Here is a 14,364-nt window from a genome sequence, read left to right on the forward strand (position 1 = left end):
GAAAACTTTCTGTTCCAACTTTTCCCCTTCTTCCCCCCAACCCTCTCCCCTAGATGGCAGATAGTCCAATACATGTTAAATATGTTAACTCCAATATACATATGCATATTTATACAGTTATCTTGCTACAAGAAAAATTGGATCTAGAAAGAAAGGGGGGAAAAAACCTGAGAAGGAAAACAAAAATGTAAACACACAATAACAAAAAGAGTGGAAATGCTTGCATAACTGTTTTTCACTGATAGGCTGTTCTTTCTTAAAGGGCCACTTTGAATTTTAGAATCAGCACCCTGTAATTACTACCAAGTGACATTTAGCTCCAGATTGTGCAGCTGGATCTTTTTACAGCTGAAGAAAATAATTTACTTATTCCTTCCTCCCCCCGCCCCTTAAGGTACCTAATCTGGGGAAAATCTTTACATTTCAGTGATTTTTATTAGTTAAAAACATTTCCCATCCTTTGTTTTTCAAATACTAGATTTTAGTATTTGTTTTGTTCTAGAAAACAAGCAGAAAATAAAATTTCAGTTTACTTACTCAGTCTCCTCAGATTAAATTATCTTTTTGCCATTATGTAATTGAAAACCTAGTGTTTTTACACTGATATCTTATATATGAAAACCAAAGGTTTTAGAATTTAGAACAGTTCATGCAAACTGGCCCTTTTTTTTTCTAAATTTGATCATTTTTGATTACACAGTTAAACTTAATAGATAAGAGAAAGCTAGTTTTTAGGTTTGCTAACAAAAACATTGTTTTTGGAATGAATTGAGGGAGAAATAATAATTTGGATAGGATATGGCTTTTTTCTTTTGTATCTGATCCCTATCACTGAGACTTTCAAAAAATGCCATAACTTAGGGATTCGAAATGTGACTTGCTGGAGAGGATTCTAGGATGATGGCAGAGTAAAGCTGGAAATTACCTGTTTCTCACACATTCTTCACAAATAATTTAAAATAATGACTTAAAGTGACTTTAGAGAGCCAGAAGTAAAGATTGGAGTAAAGCAGTTGGCTAGCTTAACACAGCTTGGAAGGACATTAAAAAAAAAGTCCTGACCTCCTAGGATAGTACTTTGACCTGATTGAAGTGCAAATATTTGGGGCAGATAAACTATAAATCCTGGGGGCAGCTATGTTGATAGCAGCCTCAACTTCAGGAAATTAAGGCTATGGATAGTATGGTCAGATAGCAGGTTGGAGAAAATTGAAGGATCCTTTTCTGGTGCTGGATATGTGTTTCAGATACACTGGATGAGTTCCCAGGCTGTAGGCAAGGAGCGAGCACCCACTGGTGGGTGTATTTGAAAAGGAGTGGGACCCTGCTAGTCGTGGTCACTTGCAGGAAAGCAGAGTCCGTAGTTTTGGTTCCAGGATAGAGGAGTGGCTTAAAGCTTTTAGCCACAGTGGGGAGTGCTTGAACTAAGAGTATTTGAGATGATAGTGTTGCTAGGGGTCCTATTTGAAACTCATGAGTGAAGAGGAGGGCCTGAGGTCAGGCCTACAGATTGAACTCAAAAAACAATAATATGAAAAACCTGAAATTTGAGACATTAGCCCTCACACTTTGAGACTAGGGCCCAACTTTAATACAAACTTACCAGCCAAGAAATAAGCTGCTTAAGTATGATAATTGTGGAAATATGTATAGAAGAATTTCAGGGGCAGCTAAATAATGCAGTGGATAGAGCACAAGCCCTGAAGTCAGGAGGATATGAGTTCAAATGTGACTTCAGACACTTAACACTTCTTGGCTCTATGACCTTGAGCAAGTCACTTAACCCCAATTGCCTCAGCAAAAAAAAAAAAGAAAAAAAAAAAAGGAATTACACATATTTAGCATATATTAGATTACTTGCCGTGTAGGGGAGAGGATAGAGAAAAAGGAAGGAAAATTTTGGAACACAAAGTTTTGCAAGAGTCTGTGTTGAAAATTGTCTATGCATATGCTTTGAAAATAAAAACCTTTTAAAAAAAAAAAGAAAGAAGCTGCTTTTTAAAAAAGAAATGTGTGCAAAAGAGAAAGAACATGATTGTAGATAACTACTAAAATGTTAGAGAAGATCTAGGTTCAAACTCAGAAGAAGATAGTAGAATCAAATGGCCACTTCTTCAAAAGAGAAATGTAAGATAATCACAAGGCCAAAAGGAATTCTTGGAATAGTTTAATAAGGACTTTAAAAATCAAATGAAAGAGGTTGAGGAAAAATTGGGGAAAATAAGAGTAATCCAAGAAAATGTTGAAAAAGAAAGTCAACCAACTGGAAAAAAAATCAAAACAATTTAAGGAAGGTAATAACTTCTTAAAAATTGGAATTGGGTAAGGAATGTCTAATAATGTCATAAGATACCAAGAAATTATAAATCAAAATAATTTTTAAAAAATTTTTTAAAAATAAATATTTAAAAAATAATTTAAAAAATAGAAGAGAATGAGAAGAATCTCATTGAAACAACTTACCTGGAAAACAGGTAAAAAATATTCAACATAAGAATTATTGGACTATCTGAAAGTCATAATCAACAGAGTCCAGATATTATACTTCAAGAAATTTTTAAGGAAAATTGCTCTGAAGTTTTAGGAATAGGGAATGAAATAAGAATTAATTAAAAAAAAAAAACCACCAATTACCACCTGAAAGAGATTCCAAGACAAAAACTCACAGGAACGTTCTAGCTATATTTCAAAGATCCCAGATCAAGGAAAAAATTCTACAAGGAACTAGAAAGAAAAAATTTAAATGATGTTAGAGCTACAGTGTGAAATAACACAAAATTTAGCAGCTTCTACCTTAAAAGACAGAAGGACATGGAGCATAATATTTCCAGAACAAAGGAGCAATTAAGAACAACTCAGCAAAGCTGAGTATTATACCCTATATTTAAAAAAAAAAAAAAAAAAAAAGGATATTTAAAATGAATTAAAGGACTTTTAGGTATTTGTGAGGAAAAAACTTGGACTAAATGGAGATTCTGCCTTGCAAAAATCAGGAGAAACAAGGTAAACATGAAAGACTGAGTCAATCATAAGGGATTTAATGAAGTCAGTGTTTACTTCTTATATAGGATTGTGTAATTCTTTTTTTTCTCTTTATTTAATAATTTTCCCCAGTTACATTTAAAACTTATTTTTATTTTTATTTTTTTGCTGAGGCAATTGGGTTTAAGTACCTTGCCCAGTGTCACACAGCTAGGAAGTGTTAAGTGTCCGAGGTCATATTTGAAACTCAGGTCCTCCTGACTTCAGGGTTGCACTCTTTCCACTGTGCCACCTAGCTGCCACTGTTTTTAAGATTTTTGAGTTCTAAGTTCTCTCCATCCACAATTAAGAAATCACATGTAAAGTTATGCAAAACATTTCCATAAAAGTCAAGTTGTGAAAAAAAAGATAGGTCTCCTAACCTAAGGAAAATAAAAAGCCTCAAGAAAAATTAGGTTGAAAAGAAAGGGAGAGAAAAAGTTCTTTAACATACTCAAGTTCCTTCTCTGGATATGAAAAAGATTTTTCATCATAAACCCTTCAGAATAGTCAGGGATGATTGTACTAGTGAGAATAGTAAAGTCATTTATAGCTGATCATCCTAAACCTTGCTATTACTTTGTTCATGGAAAACTTTCCAGGGTTTTTTTTTCCCCCCCTAAGAGCTTTTCCCAGAAAATGATAATATTCCATCACAAACACATACCATAGTTTGTTGAGCCATTTCTCAGTTGATAGGCATCCCTTCAATTTCCAGCAGTTATTTTTGCCCTGAGAAGAAAGCTGTTATGAATATTTTTTGTACATAAAGATTATTTTTCTTTTGATTTTTTTTTCTGTTTTTTCCCAATCTTTTGATATTCCTGTCTAGTAATAGTGTTAAGTCAAAGGATACACATAAATATGTAGCCCTTTGGGTATGGATCATATGTTTTGATCATTTAATCAATTGGGGAATGGATCTTTTTTTTTTATATAAGTATGTTTGAGAAATGAGTCCTTATCAGAGAAACTTACTTCAAAATTCTTTTAACAATTATTATTACTAATTGTATTTCCTCCCATTTATTCTCTCTCTTTTCACCTTGTCCCTCCTCAAAAGTGTTTTGCTACTGATAACTTCCTCCCCCAATATATCCTTTCTTCTGTCACCCTCCCTCCTTCCTGTATCACATTCCCCTTCCTATTTTCCTGTAGAGTAAGATAGATTTTTATATTCATATTGAGTGTGTATGCTATTTTCCTTTTAGGCCAATTCTAATGAAAGGTTCATTCACTCCTCTCTTCCACTCCACTGTAAAAGCTTTTTCTTGCCTCTTTTTAAATGTCAGATAATTTACATCATTCTACTTCTCCCTTTCCCTTTATTCCAGTACATTCTTCTTTCATCATTTTTTTTCCCATTCAACCCACACCTGTGTCCTATGTATATAATAGAGTACTCCTTCAAACTTCCATAATAACAAAAAAGTTGTGATGAGTTACAAGTATCATCCTTCCATGTAGAAATTTAAACAGATAAACCTTAAGTTCCTTATGACGTCACTTTCCTGATTGCCTCCTTAAGCTTCTCTGGAGTCCTGTATTAGAAAATCAAAATTTCCATTTAGCTGTGATCTTTTCATCACAAATTCTTAAATCCTCTATGTCATTGAATGACCATCTTTTCCTCTGAAAGATTATAATCAGTTTTGTTGGGTAGGTGATTCTTGGTTGTAATCTTAGCCCCCTTGGTCTCCAGAATATCATATTCCTAGGCAAGTTCCTTTAATGTAGAAGCTGCTAAATCTTATGTTATGCTGATTATGGCTCCACTTTTCTTGAATTATTTTATTTTGGATACTTGCCTTATGTATAATTCTGTTTATCTACTAATTATCTTCCTAACTTACAGAGAAATAGGGTGAGGGGACAGAATAAGAGAAAGACACTTAAAAGAGGGGGAGATTAAGGAGAATGGCCAACTGAAGAGGGATAAGTTAAAAAGAGAAAGAAAGAAGAATAGGATTGAGGGAAATATATAACTAGTAATTATAACTTTGAATGTAAACAGGATTAACCTGGCCATAAAAGAGAAACAGATAACAGAATGGGTTAAAAAACTAGACTTTTACTATGTTGTTTAGGAGAAACTTATTTAAAAATAAAAGAAGCCCATTGATTTAAAATAAAAGGCTGGTGGAGCAACTAGATGGCATAGCAAATAGAGCATTATTTCTGCAATTAGGAAGACCTGAGTTCAAATCTGCCCTCAGATATGTAACACTTCCTAGGTGTGTGATCTTGGGCAAGTCACTTAACCCCACTTGCTTCAAGTAAATAAATGGAAGACTGAAGTAAAATTTATTATCCTTCAGCTGATGTAAAAAAATTTAGCAATAGCAATCATGATTTCAGATAAAATTAAAACTAAAATAGTTTAAAGAAGAGATCCACAAGGAAACTACATTAGGAAAAAAAAAGTCCCATTGATAATGAAGTATTATCAATCCTATGTCTATGTGTAACCAAATATTGAATAACCAAATATCGCATAGCCTTGTGTTTCAGATTTTCTCCTCCTTCCCCCCTACTCCCTCCCCTAGATGGCAAGCAATTCAATATATGTTAAATCCAATATATATAAACATATTTATACAATTCTCTTGCTACACAAGAGAAAATAGATCAAAAAAAGAAAGTAAATGAAACAAAATGCAAGTGAACAACAACAAAAGAGTGAGAATGTTATATTGTGATCCACATTCATTTCCCACAGTCCTCTCTCTGGGTTTAGATGGATTTCTTTATCACAAGATCATTGGAACTGGCATCAGTCATCTCATTGTTGGAGTGTGACGATCATCAGAATTGATTATCATATAATATTGATGTTGTCATGTACAATGATTTCCTGGTTCAGCATTAGTTCATGTAAGTCTCTCTAGGCCTCTCTAAAATCATCCTCCTAATCATTTCTTATAGAACAAAGATATTCCATAACATGCACATACCATAACTCACTCAGCCATTCTCCAACTGATGGGCATCCACTCAGTTTCCAGTTTAGCGAGCATCATATGTTAATGGGAATAAACTAGAAACGTTACCAGTAAAGATCAGGGGTGAAATAAGATTGCCCACTATCATTATTACTATCTAATATTGTATGAAATTTTAGCTTTAGCAATAAAAAAAAAAAACAAATTAAAGGACTTAGAGTAGGTAATAAGGAAACAAAATTATTACCCTTTGCAGATTTTATTACGGTATGCTTTGAGAATCCTAGAAAATCAATTAAACAACTAGAAACAAATTAACAACTTTAGCAAAGTTGCAGGATACAAAATAAATCCACACAAATTATTATCACATCTATATGTTACCAACAAAATCCAGCAGTATGAGATGCAAAGAGAAATTCCAGTTAAAATAACTGTTGATAATATAAAATATTTAGGAGTTTACCTGCCAAGGCAAAGTCAAGAATTATATGAACATATAAGAATAGATTAGGTTTACAAGAAACAATAGTGGCTAAAACAATCTAATATTTGATAAACCCAGAGATTCCAGTTTCTGGGGAAAGAACTCACTATTTGACAAAAATTGCTGGGAAAATTGGAAACTGGTATGGTTGAAACTAGGCATTGTCCTACACCCAACACCCTATACCAAGATAAAGTTGAAATGGCTTCTTGATTTAGACATAAGCAAATTAGAAGAACAAAGGATAGTATACTTTTTACGTCTGTAGAGAAGGAAGGAATTTATGGCCAAAGAAAAACTAGTGTATATGGATAATTTTGATTATATTATCTTTAAAAGTTTTGAACAAATAAACCAAATGCAGACAAAATTAGAAGAGAAGCAGAAAAGTAGGAGAAAATTTTTTATATCTAAGGGTATGATAAAGGAGAATTGACTTAAATTTATAAGAATGCAAGCCATTCTCCAATTGATAAATGGTCAAATATATGAGTAGACTTTTCAAATGAAGAAATTGAAACTATTTCTAGTCATATGAAAAAATGTTCTCAATCACTATTTATTAGAGAAATGTAAATTAAGACAACTCTGAGATGTCACTACACACCTATCAGATTGGCTAAGATGACAGGAAAAGATAATGCAGAATGTTGGAGGGGATATGGAAAACTGGGACACTAATACATTGCTGGTGGAATTGTGAACAGATCCAGAGATTCCAGATTCCAGGAGATCATTATACATGGCAACAACAAATTTATGTGACAATTAACTGATGAATTTGACTTTTCGAAAGCAAGGTGATTCAGGCCAGTTCCAATAGACTTGTGATGGAGAGAGAGAGCCATTTGTGTCCAGAAGGAGGACTGTGGAGACTGAATGTGTATCATAACATAGTATTTTTACTCTTTTTGTTGTTATTTGCTTTTTTGTTTTCTTTTATTATATGTGTTAAATAAACATTATATATGTTTATTTTGTTTTCTTTCTCATTTTTCTCCTTTTGATCCAATTTTTCTTGTGCTGCATGATAATTGTGGAAATATATATAAAAGGAATTGCATATGTTTAACATATGGATTACTTCCTGTCTGGGGGCAATGGTGGAGGGGAAAAGAGGGAGAAAAAATTTGGAACACAAGTTTTTACAAGGGTGAATTTTGAAATCTATCTTTGCATATATTTTGAAAATAAGAAGATCTTAATGAATGAATTAAAGAACATATCACAGAAACAATAAATAAATTTATTAAAGAGAATGATAATAATAAGGCAATACGCCAGAACCAATAGAATGTCATAAAAAGTAGTAATGAAAAGAAAATTTCTATTTCTAAATACTTACATAAGTAAAGAAAAAGCAGCTCAGTAAATTGGTTATGTAGTTTAAAAAAAAAAAAAAACTTGAAAAAGGAAGTTAAAAATCCCCAGTTAAACTTCAAATTGGAAATCCTAAAATTTAAAGGTGAGATTGATAAAATTGAATGTAGGAGAACTATTGAGTTAATAAAAGTAGGAATTGCTTTTATGGATTAAAAAAACAATAAAATAGATAATTGTTTAAAAATGATTTAAAAAGAGAAAAGAAAACCAGATCACTAGTATCAAACATGAAAAAGATGAATATACCACTGATAAAAAATAAAAGCAAAGCAATTATTAGGAGCCATTTTGCCCAGTTATATGCCACAAAATTTAACAATTTAAATAAAATGGAAGAATATTTATAAAATATGAAGTGTCTAAATTAACAGAAAAGGAAATAAAGTATCTAAATAAATCTGTTTTGGAAAAAGAAATTGGATAGGCCATAAATGAATTTTCTAAGAAAAAAGCTTCAGGACCCAATGGATTTATAATTATACCAAATTTAGAAAAAGAAATTAGATAGGCCATAAATGAATTTTCTAAGAAAAAAGCTTCAGGTCCCAATGGATTTATAATTCTACCAAATTTAAAGAGTGAAATGAGCAAAACCAAAAGAACATAATACATAGTAATAATAATACTGTTCAGAGAAAAACTGTGAATAGCCAAGTTATTCTAAGTATTATAGATATTCAAATTAACTACAAAAGGCCTATGAAGAAGGGAAGGAGGGAGATATTTCAGAGCTTAAATGTAATCCAAGAAAAAATGAGTTGCTGAATGTCATTTTATTAGCCATTCTCATCAGGTCTGTTTTGAGACAATATTCAGAGGCTTCCTGCGGAAAATGAAATAAGATTTATCCTTTCAGACAGATTTCTTTCAGCAAAAATCCATCAGACCATGATTGGAGTGGGATTGTTTTTTTTTTGTTGTTGTTGTTAATAATACTAAGTTTACCAAGAATTAATCTTTTTGCTTTCCCTTGCTTCTAATTCTGGTTTGTTTATTCAAACAATTTTGCCAAAATCCTGGTATTTTTTTTTTAATGAAAATAAACAGGTTTGAAATTGTATTACATATTCTAATTAGCCTGTTTAAAACTATATGGTAAACTTTTTAGTCTTTTCTCATTCCCTTTTCTTCTAACACTATTTCCCTTTTCTATTAGGTCGAATCAAATATTCAGAACAGATATATGATGCGTGCATGGATACATTTGATTGTCTTCCTCTTGCTGCTCTCTTAAACCAGCAGTTTTTGTGTGTACATGGAGGACTGTCTCCAGAAATCAATTCTTTAGATGACATTAGGAGAGTAAGTAGCCATTTCCCTATATTATCTACTCTTCTTATCTATTAAATCATGCATGAATGGCCATTGTTTCAATTTTTGCTGAAGGAGGGAGTATTCACAATGAGAATATTAAACACTGAAAAATATCTCAGGTCACTAACATATCAATATAAGTAAGATTATTGTCATTATAGTGCTACTATTTTACTGTTGTCATATGACTTATGCTGTGGGGTACACAGACTGTACCTCTAGAATGAGTTCTACCAAGTCTTTTTCCAGGGCTGCTTTTCACCTTTGGTATCTACCTGCCAACTAATTTTCATCTGTGGCTCTAAGTCTTCGTAGCTATTGAAATAAATTGTTCTTATCTGTCTATTCCACAGAGGAAGTCTTCCCATGCTTGGAGTAGACATCTCTCTAACTCACCAATGAGTCTGATGTCCATTGATTACCTTCAACCTAGTTGAGCCCCTCTGCCAAAATGATTTTACCAGGGTCCTGCATGGCCACTGCACATGTTACTGCTTTTTTGGAGCCACAGATGATAGGTAGTAGTTGGCTAGTATCCTTAACACTTTCTTCTCTCTAAGTTGTGACACAGATCTCTTTTGGTTTCCCTCCTTCCTGTCTGACTTCTCCTTAATCTCCTTTCCTGCGTCTTCCTCCAGGATAGCCATGAGTATCCCAAAGACTTCTGCCCTAGGCGTTCTTCTTTTCTTCTGTGGTGTTTTTTTTTTTTTTTTTTAATCTCATGGATCTAATTATCATGATTCTCAGATCATTTATCTAGCCTTTATTTCTCTATTGATTTCCTCTAATAGGCATCACCTGTTACCTATTAGACATCTTGAACTGGATGTCCAATATACATCTTAAGCTAAGCCTGTCCAAAATTGAACTCCTTATCTTTCCTTCCCAGTCTTGCCACCTTCTTAATTTCCCTAATACTTCTAAGGCATCACCACAAGGAGGATATGACCTCTCAGTCACACAGCTTCAAAACCTAGATGTCATCCATGAGTGACTAACTCTTACCTACCCATTCCTGTATCCAATCTGTTGCTAAGGGTCCATAAGTTTTACTTTTTTTTTTTAACATCTCTCATAATATGGTTCCTTGTCTTCTCTGGCACTATTCCCAACCTAATGAAGGCCCTCATCACTTCATGCCAGGACCATTGCAATAGTCTGCTGATTAGTCTCCCTGCTTCTCCCTCTCTATCTATATTATCCCTCCCTCCCCATCTACACCAGTCCCTCCTTCATTCACCTGCCAAAGTAGTTTTCCTAAAGCATAAGTCGGACCATGTTATCAACTCAATAAATTCCAGTGGCTCCCTATCAAACATAAAACCTTTTGCTTAGTGCTTAAAACTCTTCATAATCTGTACCACACATCCATCTTTCCTGTCTTTTTCTACCTTACACTATCTCCAGCATAATCCCCCATATACATTCTATGATTCAATCATTCTGGCCTTCTTGCTCTTAAAAAAATACTCTGTCACCAGATTCTGGGTATTTTTATTGGCACTACTGCATACTTGAGATTCTCTCCCTCTTCATTTCCTCCAAGTAGTTTCAAGTCCTAGCTAAAATTTCATCTTCCACAGAAAGTCTTTCCCACCCCCTTAATTTTAGGGCCTTCCTTCCATTGGTTATTTCTGTTTTATCTGATATATAGCTTGTTTATATGTTGTCTCTCCCATTAGAATGTGAACTCTTCAGGGCAGGGATTGGCTTTTACCTTTTTTTATATCCCTAGCACTTAGCACAAATGACTGGTGAGCCCCAATAGTGCTTAGGACCCTATGAAAGGGGATCCAAAAGGGATTGGGATATTAGAGGAAATTAAAATAAGACCTATTATACCTCATTTTTCTCAACTATATAATGATGGGATTAAACCCTTATGTCTAAAACAGCAGTCACCAAAGATCCCTGTTGCTGCAACTTTTATTAAAATATCTAAGTAAGTGGGGCAGCTAGGTGGCACAGTGGATAGAGCACCAGCCCTGAAGTCAGGAGGACCTGAATTCAAATGTGGTCTCAGACAGACTCTTAACATTTTCCTAGCTGGATGACCCCAGGCAAGTCACTTAATCCCAATTGCCTCAGCAAAAAAAAAAAAAAAAAAAAAAAAAATTTAAGTAAAGAAAAAACTCCATGCACCCAAAATTTATCAAATGGAATAAAGGAAAGATCAGGAGGGACAACTATGAAAAATAATAAGTGTGAATTATTTTATGCCCCTATAAAATAGCAATTTCATCAAACAATAAGAATATTAAGCTAAATTTTATTTTTTGTGCTTTTTTACATGTGACCCTTGTTGGAAGTTGCTATTAACTTTTATTATACTAAATAAAGGGAGGTAGAGTAATCACTTGATTTAGAAAATACCAAAAATCATTTTGTTTTCATGGTTTTCTTTGCCTTTTATGTGCCTTCTAGTTAGACAGGTTTAGGGAACCTCCAGCTTTTGGACCAATGTGTGACCTGCTTTGGTCTGATCCCTTGGAGGACTATGGCAGTGAGAAGACCATGGAGCACTTTAGCCACAACACTGTCCGAGGGTGCTCCTACTTTTACAGGTAAACATTTTTTAAAGTTACAAAGTAGGGTTGGTAAACCTAAATGATTTTTGTATTCAGATTTTATTTTTTAAAAAAGTAAATTAAGTCCAGTAAATTCATTTTCATATTTGATATATTACTTTTAATATGCTACATTATTCAGAGTTTAAGTTGTCAAACTTAACCCTAAATCACCTCCTCTTTTTCCCTTTTTCTAAAGTCTTCTCATGTAGTTTTCTAGTTAACTGAGCATTATCCAGGAGTGTTTTTTGTTTGTTTGTTTGTTTTTATGTTTCCGCTCTTAGAGTAAAATATTTCTAAATAGGTTAATTATGTTTTTGTCTAAGTATGGTAGGGTGAATCTAATTAAGGATCCTTTAGTGTCTCAAGATAATTCAAATCGTGCTCATTTTTTGATACTGTAGATGAAGGGATGGGGGATTAGTTAGATATTTATTAAATCCACAACATTTGGAGTTGCTTATTATTATTGGTGGTTTTTACTAAATTCCTAAATTAATTATAGTTATTTGCTATTGTTGTCTTGGAAAATATAAGAGGAAAGGTAGCAAAAAACTTTAAAAAATAAAAAATAACCTAGAATTATATTCAATTCAGTAATATATACCCTTATCAATACACCTGAATGAAATAGTGATAAAAACCTGCAGATAAATCAGAAGCTTAATTTTAAGCAATACTTTGAACTTTATTCTCCCACCAACTTTTTTTTAACTGGTTGTTTATAAGTGACAAAATGAAATTATTTCTGTTTTCTTTGGATGTTTTCCACTTTCTTTCTCCACCCCATGCTCTTATCTAGTGAGAATCTACTAACATTGCCCAGAGGCTGAGCAACATGAAGACAAATTTTTTAAAAGTTTACTCACTGAATGCTTAGACCCCACTAGTAATCTCAGAAGCCCCAACTAGTTTCCCTAAAAAAAATTTGATACCCAGGTAACCATTTAAACTTGTTGCCTTTCACTAGAATCATATAATATTTTTTTTTTCCTACAGTACACAGTTTTAAAGGTCATGTTCTGATGTTGATACTCACCATATGGTTTTTTTAGTCCTTTGCTCTTAAATTTTTTAATAGAATGGAAGTGAACTTCACAAGGTTATTATGAGAAAAATGATCTGTAAACTTTAGGATGCTAAATAAATATAAAGACTTGTTATTATTTTTATTATTATTTTTCTATTGATGTGCTCCTATTTAAGCATTGTGCTATCTGTGATATATTGCTCTTGCATAAGTTCAATATTCATAATCATGCCCACTATATACAAGGAACTGGAAACAGAAAAATAAAATGACAGCCTCTGCCCTTAAAATGTTCACAATCTAGTAGAAGAAAAGACATAAATAACTGTAAGGCAGAGTCTCTTAAGTGCAGAAGAAAGATCAAATTAGAGAGACGATTTAGAAAAGAGAAAGATCACTTCTTGTGGTGGAGGTGGGTGTGAAAAATAAAGTGAGGAGGAAAGTGGCATGAAAGTCAGATTTAAGGTATTTGTATGTCCTAAGCAAGGCTTGAAAACTATTTCTCCTAGGATTTTGGAAATTAGCACATCTAGACACACATTAATGACTAGTCTTCTGATATTAGATATTTGTAAATTTGTAAGAACATATTAAGAATTTTCTCATATCACATCTCACCAAGTAACCTAATTGATTTGTCTCTGGGTGGCATGTAAACTGGAGCTAGGAGGGAAGGAAGAACTTCTACCTATGTCAATATGAAGGGGAACCTTTTCACAAATGCATATTGCTGGGAGAAGACTAAACAAGCAATTAATAAACATTGGTGTCTGTGATATAGAAGGTACTGTTTTAGACAGCAGAAATATAGAAGAAAATATGAAATAATCTCTGCTTTCAAGATTATGTTTAAATAAGGCACAGCATTAATAAATAGAAGCAAAATAATGATAATAAAATAATCTTTTAACTTATTCCCTTCCTCATGCTCTGCCATCCAGTAACACTGGTCTCCTGAGTATCCCTTGCACAAGAGACTCCATCTCTAAACTCCAGCATTTTCTCTCACTCTCCCCCATGCCTGACATCTCTCCCTCCTCATCTCTTCATTTCTTCACTTCCCTAACTTTTTTCAAGTCCCAGCTAAAATCCTGTCTTTTATAAGAAGTCTTTCTGAATCCCCTTAATGCTAGTGCCTTCCCTCTGTTGATTATCTTCAGTTTATCCTTTATATAGCTTGTTTGCATGCTATTGCCCCAAATAGGTCATGAGCTTCTAGAGAGTGTTTGGAGTTGTAGTTTTTTATTTGTTTGTTTTTCCCCTTTCTTTGTATCCCCAGCATTTAGTAAGGTGCCTAGCATATATATATTAGGCTTATTGACTGACTTCAAATTTCTGGTTAATATAGATATATGAAATGTCCTAGTGGAAACCAAATCTCCCACTTTTACTTCAGCAATGATCTTAAAAAGAATACAAAATTGAACCGTGACCAAGAATCCACTAAGCTCCTTTATCCAGCTCAAGTTTGAAGAAAAAAGACAGCCAGAAGCTATGAATACTAGATGAGAGGTCCTGCCAGAGAAACCAGCATGAGCACAGGTAAACAGGGGAATCCCCTGGAGGGATTGAAGAGAATTTCAACAACTGGAATAGGGAAACCCCAGCAGGGACAGAACA

General features: G+C 33.5%; 1 protein-coding gene across 3 annotated transcripts in view; it reads left to right on the forward strand.

The window, feature by feature from the left end:
• Positions 1-14,364, forward strand: part of PPP3CC (protein phosphatase 3 catalytic subunit gamma) — a 124,854-nt gene that overhangs the window by 77,111 nt on the left and 33,379 nt on the right. For all 3 annotated transcript variants that reach the window (XR_004231770.1, XM_012540040.3, XM_012540038.3), the window contains exons 5-6: positions 8,990-9,135; positions 11,572-11,711. Coding sequence is in view for 2 of the 3 variants with exons in the window: in XM_012540040.3 (XP_012395494.2) it covers positions 8,990-9,135; positions 11,572-11,711 (286 nt within the window). In the remaining variant the exon portion in view is untranslated. The remainder of the gene's footprint in view (positions 1-8,989; positions 9,136-11,571; positions 11,712-14,364) is intronic.

This window comes from Sarcophilus harrisii, chromosome 2 (genome assembly GCF_902635505.1).
Source record: "Sarcophilus harrisii chromosome 2, mSarHar1.11, whole genome shotgun sequence".
NCBI classification, from domain to species: Eukaryota; Metazoa; Chordata; class Mammalia; order Dasyuromorphia; family Dasyuridae; genus Sarcophilus; species Sarcophilus harrisii.